The sequence below is a fragment of the Macrobrachium nipponense genome, chromosome 21 (assembly GCF_015104395.2).
Source record: "Macrobrachium nipponense isolate FS-2020 chromosome 21, ASM1510439v2, whole genome shotgun sequence".
NCBI lineage: Eukaryota > Metazoa > Arthropoda > Malacostraca > Decapoda > Palaemonidae > Macrobrachium > Macrobrachium nipponense.
The window spans coordinates 27,252,520-27,265,809 of NC_087212.1; the positions used below are offsets into that span (position 1 = coordinate 27,252,520).

Below are 13,290 nucleotides of genomic sequence, written 5' to 3' on the forward strand. Positions count from 1 at the left end.
GTCTTCTGCCTGGGAGACTGTGACGGAGAAGTGTATGAATGGCATATGGAAGAAGTGCGTTAAACGTTATGTGAATGATTTTGATGGATTTGACAGTGAACAAGAACTTGATGTGATACGGGGAAAAATAGTGAAACTGTCAAAAGAGCTTTCCTTGGATTGTGAAATAGAAGATATTGAGGATTTGCTAGACCACGCTTCTGAAGAACTTACAAATGAAGAGCTGATTGAATTGGAAGAAGAACGAGTGGCGGAGGAAGAAAGAAGAGAAGCGGAGGATGAAGAGTTGCCAGAAAGGAAATTTACCACCAAGGGATTATCAGAAGGATTAGCTCAACTAAATAAACTCCTTGCACATTTCGAAGAAATGGACCCAAATTATGAAAGGTTTGCAAAGATTGAACGGATGGCACACGATTTGTTTCGTCCGTATCGTGAAATTTACGAGGAGAAAAAGAAACAAACAATCCAGACGAAACTCACCATGTTTGTGAAACGAACAACTCCTCCCGTCACCCCGACCGTCGCTTCAGCTGATGAAGTCAACGACCTCCAGCCAAGCACCAGCGATGCCAGCAGTCATTAATTTTATTATATTTTCCTGTACTACATTACTAGTTTTCAATTGTATTTTTGAATGTTTTCTATTTTTTGCACCTGTATTTTGTATTTTTCAACATTAAACAAATTGTACTGTAGCATCCAGTGTTTAAATTAAACCTGACAAAAGTAACAACAGGAAACAGTATGATGCATAGAGAAACGGGTTTGCTGCTATGAACTTAACAAACGTAACAATACATAAGACGCAATTTCGTGTACGTAGAGAGACGTTACAGACGTTACAAATGGTATAAAAATTCCAAGAAATCATAACTAAAAAAAGGATGAATTTTTATATGAGCATGATAAACGAAGTCTCTCTCTCTCTCTCTCTCTCTCTCTCTCTCTCTCTCTCTCTCTCTCTCTCTTCCTCTTCAGTGAAAGAAAGCCTCGATTCGATAGAATTTTTTCCACGTAATCATAGGCGTACGAGGTGAAGTTCATTTGGGAGGGCAACACCTAATTTGCCCGAATTTTCATTATGAAACAGTGATGCGTGGAGAAACAGTTTGGACAAACGTTTGGCGAATGTAACAGTACATAGAGAGACGTTACAAATGGTATAAAAAATTCCAATTCCATAAGAAATCGATAACTAGGAAATATTTTTATAGTAAATTAACTAAAAAAAAAAAAAGGATGAATTTTTATATGAACGTGACAACCGAAGCATTATGAAACAGTATGATGCAAGGAGAAACAGTTTGGACAAACGTTTGGCGAATGTAACAGTACGGAGAGACGTTACAAATGGTATAAAAAATTCCAAGAAATCATAACTAGGAAATACAATAAATAAATTAACTAAAAAAAAAAAAAAAAGATGAATTTTTATATGAACGTGACAACCAAAGCATTATGAAACAGTATGATGCGAGGAGAAACAGTTTGGACAAACGTTTGGCGAATGTAACAGCAAGGAGTAGTAATGTCGTGTAGAGAGACGACATAAATGGTATAAAAATAATCATCAACTAGGAAATACTTACAATGAAACTAAAGAAAAGGTTGAACCTACAAACGTAGCAATATGAAACAGTGTGATGTGTGGAGAACGGGTACGTCTGACGACTTTGACAAACGTTAACAGTAAGGCGTAGTAATGTCATCACACTGTTTCATATTGCTACGTTTGTAGGTTCAACCTTTTCTTTAGTTAATTTATTTTGCTATCTTTGTTTTCTTTAGACTTCATTGTATTTCTTAGTTATGGTTATTTTTATATTTTTATACATAGGTGTGAGATGTTACACATGCTACAAAAATGTGAAGAAATCATAACTAGGAAATATAATACACATTCTAAAGAAAAAGACAGCAAAATAAACTAGCTAAAGAAGGGGTTGAATTTTTACATACGTATATGAACTTGTGAAAGTGTATCGTAAAGTACTATCGTAATACATATATGACAGTAAGAATATGCACTAAGAATGGTAATACAATGGTTTTAATGATAATGAATGTTAAATAATAATGAATTATGACTTAAATATGATAATATAAGTAATAATCTAAGAAAATATTAATAAAATATGACTTTCAGATGATGTCAATATCATTACACAATATGTATATGTACGATAAACTCTACGGTAATTTAGCAGACTCGACATGCGTCCAAATCGAGTTACGACTTGTTTTGCAGAACCAATTGCGGTCGTAAGTCGGTCACTACCTGTATAGTATACTAGCAAAACAAGTAAAAAAAAAGTAAGCCTCCTAAGAGAACAACTGTCAAAAATAATTAAAAACACTGTCAATCTACTCCAATACAAGAGCCGAAGGCTACTGTAGCAAAAAAATACTTCATAAAATGGGAAGACCTCATGCAGAAAATCAAAATCAAGCTGTGTTCTTAACACTGTGTTAGTCTTAAGGTGGCAGAAATAAAATTGAAGCTCTTGGCTGAATTGCTCCTCTCTCTTAGCCTGAAAGTGGGCGGGGTTAGTTACCTACACAAACAAAAGACTACTGCTACTGCAATTTTCAAAATTGAAGCTGCCATCAAGCAGAAACTCTTAGCTAAGTAATTACTGGGTAAGTTACTTATACAATCAGTCCTTGGTTATCAGTGGAGTTCCGTTCCAAAGGCTTGACAATGAAAATTGGCAATTTTTGGCGGTTATGGTCCCAGTAACTGGATTTCAGTGCCAATAATCAGTTAATGGGGTTGATAACCACAAACTGGAGCATTATGGTGCCAAAAATAGATGTTTTTGGAGCTAGACAAGGCCCATAACACCGGTTCACCAATAACTGCGGACTGCCTATACAAACTAAATTTTTATGCCACACAATAAAAAATATTTATTGTACTTAGTATGCTATGCTGCATACTCGACTTACAGCAGTCAGTTATTTTCAGTTAAGCAGCCTGCAACTGCAGACAGTGGGTTGAAGCAGATGAGAATGAAATTAATCCAAAATGGTTTGGAAAAAGGACATTCTCAAGAAAATAGAGCTGTCCAGTGAATGATCTAAATTTTGGGCATAAAATCCAGCACTGGGCCACTTTCAGCTACTCAGTTCTTACTCTTTTGCTGAGCAGCACTGATCTTGACAGACATCAAAAGGCCTGGTCCATGATATGAGACTCAAGTCAGTCATTATTCTTTTGGTTCTAGTTAGGCAGCTCGTAAACAAAAACACATTTCTTTTGGTATTTTAGGGAGCTTTTGTCTATATTCTACTAATGACAAATAGCAAAATTTTATTTCCAACTTATATGACAGTCAAAATGCCATTGTGAGGGGAGATTTCTCTTGACTTGAGGATGACGTATAGCACAAAGGCTTTTATTTGGAAATGACACTGATAGCAGAAGACTAACACTATCGGATAGTTCTGATAGTGGCAGCAATGAATATGGTGAAGTTTATTAAATCTTTGAATATGGTGATGTTTTATTATAGTATCTTAGTTATAGACAAAACTACCTTAGATAAATTTTGGACTTCAGGTTTTATAAAAAATGATTGACGATGATGTACAAATACGTACTACTATCCACAACTGTCCGTATGGAATTTGTAAATGTCCCAACATCATCCATGGCAGTAAAGTCGTAACCAAGAGTCAAGGGGAAAGCGGCTCGACTATGCAATATGTCTGTTGCCTTCTTAGGACAAACGAACACGCGATGAGGATCTGCAGACTTGGGCTCCGTAGAACAAGTGCTTGCCTGGCACAAATAAGCCACAAGCCTCTAGGGCATCAATTATAATTGTGGGCATAAACTCAATTGCCATCACCCAAAAATACTCAAGAAATATGCCTAACCTCTGCTAGTATCTCCAGAGTACAACATACAAAATGGTAATCTGAAGTAAACTAACAAACTCACAATGGGTCTGTTCTCCACTGACAACTAATTCAAATCTAAAAAGTATTGACAAGTATGTTGCAAATATATACTTTGTTTATAATTTAATCCCTTGTAATAGTGTTACTCCTCCTTTTAACTCACAATCTGGCTTACTAAAACTAATTTAGGGTCCAAGGAACAAATGTGTGCCCTATGGTTGTATATCCCAACCTGCAGGTAAGAGGTGTGTTATGCCTAATGCTAAGGGAAGATATGGAATGGCCTCCTTGACAATTAGGAAAGGCCTAATGTGCAAAGTCAGATTGAAAAGAATTTCTGTTCTTCACTTTATGATTCAAGGTGACCTACTATATAGCTGTAGCCCAGCCAAAATGATTATAAATAAAACACAGGAGTTTGGAAAAAAAAAACAACATTTGCACCAACCATGGTCACAAATGCTTAAAACACAAGCAAAGCAGTCATCAATATGGGCTATAGTAGTACAGCTAATGCATTTGGCAAGAAATTAAAGAATCTTAACATCAACATATTCAATATTAACAAATTAAACATCTAGGTAAGCTTACACCAAAGGGATTTTCCCTTCTCTTCTTTATAGGATAAAGTTAAATTAAATCTAAAATCAACAATTACATAAGATTTAAATGAACATCTAGGATTCATGGTAAATATGAGACATTCAATCCTAGGCCTACAATTGATGGTGAGGGTTAAGCTACATAAATTCCAGTACACATAAACCGTCAATGATAATTAACCCCACCACAGCATGATAGGCCTGGCCTCGTTTACAACAGAGAAGACATGGGTAAAACTGACCCCAGACCACCTTTAACAACACTGAGCTGGAATCCTACTTAGGATATAGTACAACCGAGAGCCTCAGGTGGTTTTTCTGGCTCACCTGACCTAGCCTGAACAAGTGACAAGAAACAAGGAAATTTCTGTATTCATATCCAGAAATTACCGAACCTAATTAGGAATGGGCTACGAAATACAAATCTGACAAGCTCATCGAGTAAATGGAGGTCCAATGTCAAATGAAACCGAAAACGTCAAGTCATCCTGACGGTACTAGGTAGGCCGTCAAAGTATGTTGGCCAAAGCTTGGCCTTACAAGGATAATCACTGATACACAATCAGGATACGTCCTACGCACAAAGGATTCTTACCGACAGGTCCAGAATTACTTAAATGCTTTCGTCTAATGCTTTAATATTTCCAGTTTAATGATCTTCCCACGTAGGCCTAAGATCGTAAGTTGCCTACGCTATAGCCTAGCGGTGCCGACAAATCATGTACCATGTTCCAAAGCCTCCTGGGGATTACTGCTTCAACAATAAATCCCCTTTACCTCGCCAAATGCATAGCACTAAAACAACACAATTAGGATAGTCATTACAATTTCAGACCAAATATTAGCCCTGTACACGCTAAAAGGAGGAATGTTCTAGACATAGCCTACATGTCTAAAGAATGACAAGAAAAAAGTGTCATGGGCTTGCACTCACCTCTTTTACCCCGGCATCTTCCTCGATTTCGATGAGCTTTTTGTCTTTGGCTGTTTTCACTGTTAAACTGATCTTCTTCGAACCTTCGCTGCTTTCCGCCATAGTTAAAAACACTTAATAAACGGACTTTATTTACTCCTTACTTGTGATCAATCTGAATGACGAAACATGAATCACATCAGTACTTCGCTAGGACTAGGATATCATTTCTTATTAGGAAATTGAATAATGATATCATATAATCTCAAATACATTTCTTAAAATAATAATTGCATGATATTTTCAGTATTTTATGCTACGGAAAATATATACTATTAGCCTTCAATTGTATACGACATGTAGCTGTAGCGGGAATTTTGAATTTAGCTGAAGTTCAGATTCGTCTGTTTACTAAACACGATATTTTTTTCTGTGGCATAGCGGTGCCTAATATTTCACTACATTTTATTGCTTTTTGTGTGTGTGCTATCTCTGCTCCCTCTTTTGTTTCCCCTTTTCCAAATGTTATGATTCACAGAATAAAAATGTGACGTGTCATTCTTAGACAGAATTTTATTCTCTCATTTTTTTGTATTAGAAAAGGCTGGCGACTGAAATATTTACCAGTTCTATTATCCCATGTTAGGCTTAGGCAATTTTTTATTGTTTATACCTTCAGAAAATTTAAGGGATGATTAGTACACTTGTTTTAGGAACATTATAACTTACACCCTTCATTAATTAACAAGCAATGCGAGGCAAAAGAAAAAGAAAAATAAAATAAAATAACAAAACTGAAAAATTAAACTGATGAATAGCAAACTGATTTTGTAAGAAACCACCACGGTAATTTTCCTTAAAAGTTGTAGTCAGAATTTGTAATATAGATATATATATATATATATATATATATATATATATGTGTGTGTGTGTGTGTGTGTGTGTGTGTGTGTGTGTGTGTGTGTGTGTGTGTGTGCGTGCGTGCGCGCGCGCGCGCGCTCGCTTGCTCGCTCGAGCGCGTGTAAAATCTTCTGTTAAAACAGGATACGTCTTAAGTATAAAAGGCCCATTAAAGCACTCTGGTTTAAAGCTAAGACTATATTTCGGTGGACTCACTTCCACTCTTATCAACCAGCGAATGACAGGAGTATCATTATTGAAATATATAGTGGGAGATATGCCTTCAGGTGATGCCTAGGGTCAATGGCGGCTTATATATTTCATTAATGAAACTCGTTCTGTCATTCACTGCTTGATAAGGGTAGAAGTGAGTCCACCAAAATATGGTCCTTATCTTTAAACCAGTGTTTTAATGGGTCTTTTGTGCTTGATGTTTGTGTGTGTATATATATATATATTATATATATAGATATAAAATATATAATATAATCATCATACTAGACATATCTATATATATATATATATATATATATATATATTATATATATACTAGCTGTACCCGGCCACACGTTGCTGTGGTTCAGTCTGGTTAAATGGGAGAAAGCTCCTTTCTCTTACTCGCTCCAACCATAACTTACTTTCACTATTTCTTCTCACTAATACCAACTCTCTCTCTCTCTCCTCTCTCCTCCCAAACACCTGCTCATCTCTCTCTCTCTCTCTCTCTCTCTCTCTCTCTCTCTTCTTCTTCTACCGAACACCCTGTGTACTCTCTCTCACTTCCTCTCCCTCTCATTCTCTCTCTGTCAACCCCCTTCTCAATTATGCATGATAAATTCATAAAGTAACTACAGCTCCGTTTCAGGGAATCCCTTCTCACCCCGACTCCCTTAGGAGCAGGGGGTGGGGAGGGAGGGGAGGTAGGATGAAACACCATTATAAAAACACACATGTATTCGAATACAATGTTGTGTCAAATCCAAAGCAATCGGTGAAGAACGTTCGGAGATTAAAGATGTTTAACAAATGAACATTTACATTTATACAGAAGATGAGAGAGAGAGAGAGAGAGAGAGAGAGAGAGAGAGAGAGAGAGAGAGAGAGAGAGAGAGAGAGAGAGAAATTTACATTGATCTTACAACGATAAAGGTTTTCTATCGTACTGTTACATAATACTTACTGTAGGCATCTTATCTGGGCCAACACAGCCAAAGGTCCCCAGCATGACCAACACGCTTAGTCATTATAGCACACGTATGCAGGGACACAAAGATCATACGACATACTTCACATTACTTATCAAAATCACACTATTATTACACTTAGTAAATAAGACTTTAATTTATTCCTTAAAACTTAACATCTTCAATCTTACTGATATTCAATGGGAGCTTACTGCAGACAGGGCAAACCAATTAATTGAAGCGCTTCTTAGCTCCGAGAACTGGAAATAATCTATATACAGTTTTATTTCTCTTAGAAGTTGCACCGAAACACATTCGTAATCTAATTCAATTTTCTCTGTGAAGTGTAGTAGTAGTTATCAGAAAATACTGGTTGACCTTAGTTTTTATGCGTTGCAGCACTAACCAGCCATTGTTGGCGTATCACGGCGCATTTTTTATATACCGTGTCTAAATCTCTCAGCATTTTTTCTTCAGAGATTACTCGCCTTTCTGGTTTCACAGGACGTCAAGATGGTGTAGATTGCTCGAATGAAATAACTAAAAGAGCTTTTCTGAAGCCAAGCATTCCACCGAAAATTACTGTTTGAGCTTTGTTTATTCTTCCCATTGTCTCTCTTTTTTATATCTGCACGATACTGAAGCATCTTTGGCTAACTTTTAACTGTATAGGACGACCCATTATACTGTAATTGACAATGGTTATTGTCACTGAATCCCACCTGGCGATTGTCTGGAAATCAACATACTCTTGTTCAGCCCTTTCATCGGTGAGACTAACTTCGATTAAGCTCATTCTTATTTCCAGTATCAGTTGTCATGTGTTTATGTCAAGCATATTACCATGATTTAATGTGTATATTGCTTTTTCCAGGCTCTTTTTATCTAATTTTTCTGGCTGCCGTAGACTCATTACTAATAACAAAAGCTTCCTCGATCTTATTTCGATTCATTCTTGCCATCAGAAATTGGAAAAACTATAAAACTACTTTTTATATCATCTCCACAAAGCTTGTTCCATGGTCCACCTCTCTATTTCTATGGGTCCACCTGTCTCTCTCATGATGATTTTCCACTTCATTTGCTTATTCTACCCATTTTTCCTTCCCAGTTTCATTAGCACACCTGTGCTGGGTGCTCAAGTGTTGTTAATTTGTCCCGCTGATGCATGCATGTGTGGATGTATCATGTATTGCATGTGAATGCCAGTAAAAACTTTCCACATTTTGGACTTCATGTGTCCTATAGGAACATGTATGAGTGGCCTTGAAACATATCGAGAATAACATGGATACAGTACGTCACATTAATATGCATCCAGCCTCGGCCCATGTTTCAATGTGCTACCTACGAATATCATGGAAATGTTAATGATAATATGGCAAGTACAGCAAGATGGCTAAGGCGAGCAGCATGGCCCATAAGCCGTAGATATAAATCGACTGTCTTTGACATTTTCAGCTTATTTTCAAACATCACTGTAGCGGTCTTTTCCATAACGGTCCATGTAAATCATGAATTCGGACCTCTCGCGTACGACAGCGATAACGTGGCGTAGTAGCCTACCGGTCATCCTCTCGATCTATATCTATGATCCTGCTCTTCACTTTTATCTTGCCTTGCGGTTGGCTTGGTGGTTGAACGGGGTAGGGAGTGCTGTTGCACTTAGCCTCTGGCGGCATTTTTCTTGCATTCGCCCGTTTTCTTTCTTCTCTCTCTCTCATGCAAAGCCTCCATAGTTTTGCAATTCTTTGTTCTTATCTGCAGTTTCTCCAGTTACAAATTCTTAAACCTCTTCCAGTGCTGTTTATATACTTTTCTACCTGCCCTTTCCAGTTTATTTATCGTAATATGCTAATCGCTCTCAGGAAGCAAATATTTGTGAGCTAAGAATTCATAATTTTACGAAAGGATCAGCTCAGAAATTATGCACATAACAAGACTGCATCATAATCTGCATTAAGATTTTATTGACACTAGATTCGGTAGGCTTTGAAAAATTCGCCTTATCGATTATTATCATTGTGAGAGAGAGAGGAGAGAGAGAGAGAGAGAGAGAGAGAGAGAGAGAGAGAGAGAGATTTCATCGGAAGACGCCATATCCCAAAAAAAAAGGCCCTTAAAGGTGTCCTTACTCAGACATTAAGGTTATTTTATGACCCTTTACCAGGCCCTTCTGAGCTTAGTAGAGCCCTTACCAAACCATTAAGGCATTGGAAGACCCCTTATCAAGCTCTTAAGCCCTTTCCACCTTTTAAAACCATCAGAGGACCCCTTTTCAAACCTTTTTGGATCTCATAAGCAATCTTGAAGGACTATGAAGATCACTTAGCAGGGCACTCGCCAAGCAATTAAGGACATCAAAAGATACTTCCCTTAGCCTTCAGGTCCCATGAGGTGCTAAGTTAAAACGTTATAGCCACCAGATGCCCCAAAACGGCCCTCTATGGCCATGCGGAGAGCCTTGAAAAGTCATTAGGGCCATCAGAAGACAATTGTTCCTTTTCTGACCACTTGCAGTGGGTGAGTACTGTTGCACGTACGGTAATATAACTGAACGTTTGTTGCACTTCCTGCAATCTCCTTTAGCGTTTTAGCATCTTTCCACATTTACATCCTCTACTCAGATTGAAAACCAAGAACAGAACAGAAAAGCATGAAGTTCTTGATCGTTCTTGATAGTAAAGAATACAACATCAATGTAACTGGTGAATATGGCATGGCGGGTTCGATGCACATAAAAGACTTCTTGACTAATGCTACATACAAGCTGGACAACAACGACACTCCATTGTTACGCAGATTATCTGACGAAGAAGCTCCCTTTCATGTGGCAAAATACAGGGCATCAACTGTACAAACTCCTTAAGCTCAGCTTCCGAAGATTTTAAGGGCGCAGTATCCAATCTTTAAACCTTTTCCTGAACGATGATGGTTTGGCTAATGGGGGCCGTTTGTGAATAGCCCTCCACATCCATTGCTGTGATGTCACCTTGTTGGGTAGTCGTTTTCAGGAGGTCAATAAACTCTGCAGGCTATTAGAGAGGAAAGCATCTCTTGCCAGTATCGTGTTTAGTACCTTGGCTGTGCTGTGTATGAGATTTCTAGGTCTGTAGGACTTCCTATATTCCCTTAACAATAGCGCAGACTAAAATTCCCCACCGCACAAGGAACTTAACACAAATCTAATTAACCTTCTCTGTAGGTACTAACCTGTTAATTTCCTTCTTTCATTAATAAGTTGAGTCTCCTATCTAGTGTTGGAATTGTTAACAAACTCCGAGGATGTGACCCATTCTTTCATCATACTTCTGAAAAGACACGACTACATATATGGCCACCTTACCATCTGCAAGTCTCAGTAAATCTCACTCTGAAAAAAATACAACAATCTGTCAAATTTTTTTGCACATACCCGCTACCATTCATTGCTTCGCCTATGCTATGACTCTCTTTCTAGTTTGCTTATCAGTACCTTAACATTTGATAACATTACCTATCATGGACGGTTAGTGAACAAAGTGCTCTCAGAATAAAAGGGGATCTGCTGTTTGTTGAGTTGGATGATGCAAGAGTTACTGTAAATTTGAGCATGTCTATGGAAGCGACAGCTGAGGATGCCGTGAGGGCAATTCAGAGGACGAACAATGGAAAGACACGACGACTTGATGGGATATCAAATGGGATGCTTTAGAATGGTGGTGTTACTACGATTGAGTGGCTGTCAAGTGTTTGTAAAGTATATCTGGACGAGGAAAATGGTTTCAAAAGAATGTTCCAGACATGATTCCAATGTAAAAAAAAAAAAAAAAAAAATAACAGCGTCTGTAAGAATTATATGGACGTAACATTCACTAACATACCAGGGAAGGTGTATGGTAGGATTCAGAGTGAGAAAGAAGGATAGACAACCAGGATGGATAGGGTGTAGATCAATTGTTTGTTGTGGAACAGTGATGTAAGAAGTTTAAAAGTAAAGGGGCAAAGATAAACGAGGGCTTCATGGATCTAGAAAATCTTAAAACAGAACTGATATATAAGGCCATGTTGAGGGTTTGTGGAAGAGAGCTCATTTGTTGAGAGCAATTAACAGTTTCCATATTGCAAGCGAAATGCGAGTGAAATTCTACAGACAGGTCTGAGACCAGAGTGTTTCAGTCTTTATGACTGTTGTGGATATTTGAAACGAAAGCGAAAGCGAAAGCGAATGTAGACGTAGTACACATTTGTGGGACCGAAACTGAGAAGTAGATGGAATGTGGGATGATTGTCTCCAAATGTTTTGAGGGTAATCTGAAATCCAAAAGATGGTGGAATGAAAGTAAATATGCATGGCAGAAGAATAAGGTTAGGTAAGTCACATAGGAATTTGTAAGTATAGATAATGGATGATGGTTGAACGAGAGATGAAGAGAATTCATAAAAACAAATTAACCAAGACAGACAGAAACGTGTATGCAAGAGACTGGGAAGGGTGAAGAACTGCCTATGGAACTACAGGCTGAACTGTAAATGTTAGTGAGTGGGCCATCCTCTATGGACGAGAAGTGTGGCTGTTGATTGTGAAAGAAAATTGAAAAATACCTGAAGTTGTTGAGATAAACTGTTTACGTAATATCTGTGGAGCAAGAGATGTGGAGATATGTAGAAGTGAAAAAAAGGGCCTTAGTAGGTGAACTGATTGATCATTGTTTTTGGTCAAGTGGAAAGAATAGAGGAAGATAAGATACTGGAAAAACACTGTATAATTCGTTGGAAAAACACTGCATAATTCGTGAGTATTAAGAGGAAGGATGAGACGACCTAGGGTCTGTTGGTGGAGATAATGTGAAGGGTTTTAATTACCAGGCGCAAGGTTGCATGTAAAATATAGATAAGTAACGCAGTGAAAGTACAGGGGTTCGACATACTGCTAGAGAGCCTATGTAGATGGTGGAAGGGATTAAAACTGGGGAGGGCTCTGTACACTAGGAGTTCATCCGCGATTTAGTAATGTAGAACTGACTAGAATGAATATATATATGAGAATTTTTGTCACATACACCATGACATTTTTTCACATTTACAATGTTGAGCTACAAATATCGTTTGCTCCCCAATTCACTAAGCCTTGAGAACAACTTTAACTCAGGAGGAACCAAATGATGTGCTTCATCTCCAGAGGGATTCGAACCGCCGCCTTGTTTAGAAACAAAGATGCATAGTGATTATAACCACCGTGCCAATCATTGTACAGCATCGTTTATAGACCATACAGCAGTTCGAATCCCACTGGTAACAAAGCACTTATCAATTTATATTTCCCCTTGTGTGAAAGTTATTCCCGAGACACAGTACATTGGACATAAATGATATTTGTGGCTTAGCGCGCCACACACACACACACACACATTTATATATATATATATATATATATATATATCTATATATATATATATATATATATATATATATATATATATATATATATCTTCTTCTTCTTCTTCTTCTTCCCAGCTTGTTCCCATTTTTATATGGGGTCGCCGTTTCGGATGAGCCGTTTCCATCTATTTCTATCTTGTGCTTCTCCCTCATCAATTCCCTTCTCATGTAAGTCTCCTCTCACACAGTCCTTCCATCTCTTTCTTGGTCTCCCTCTTTTTCTTCTTCCTTGCACCTCCACCCCCATAGGATGTCTCCCAGCGTGGTCCTCATCTCTCCTCAACAGGTGTCCATACCATCTCAGCCTCCCCTCCTGCACTTTCTTTGATACTTCCACCACCTTAGTTGACCCCCTTATGTA

General features: G+C 37.9%; 1 protein-coding gene across 1 annotated transcript in view; it reads right to left on the reverse strand.

Annotated features, from left to right (window-relative positions):
• LOC135197860 (ubiquilin-1-like) overlaps positions 1 to 5,599 on the reverse strand; it is a 130,303-nt gene extending 124,704 nt beyond the window's left edge. Inside the window, exon 1 of the mRNA XM_064225041.1 lies at positions 5,446 to 5,599. Within this exon, the coding sequence (XP_064081111.1) occupies positions 5,446 to 5,547 (102 nt within the window). The 5' untranslated portion in view covers positions 5,548 to 5,599. The remainder of the gene's footprint in view (positions 1 to 5,445) is intronic.
• Positions 5,600 to 13,290: the final 7,691 nt, after the last annotated feature.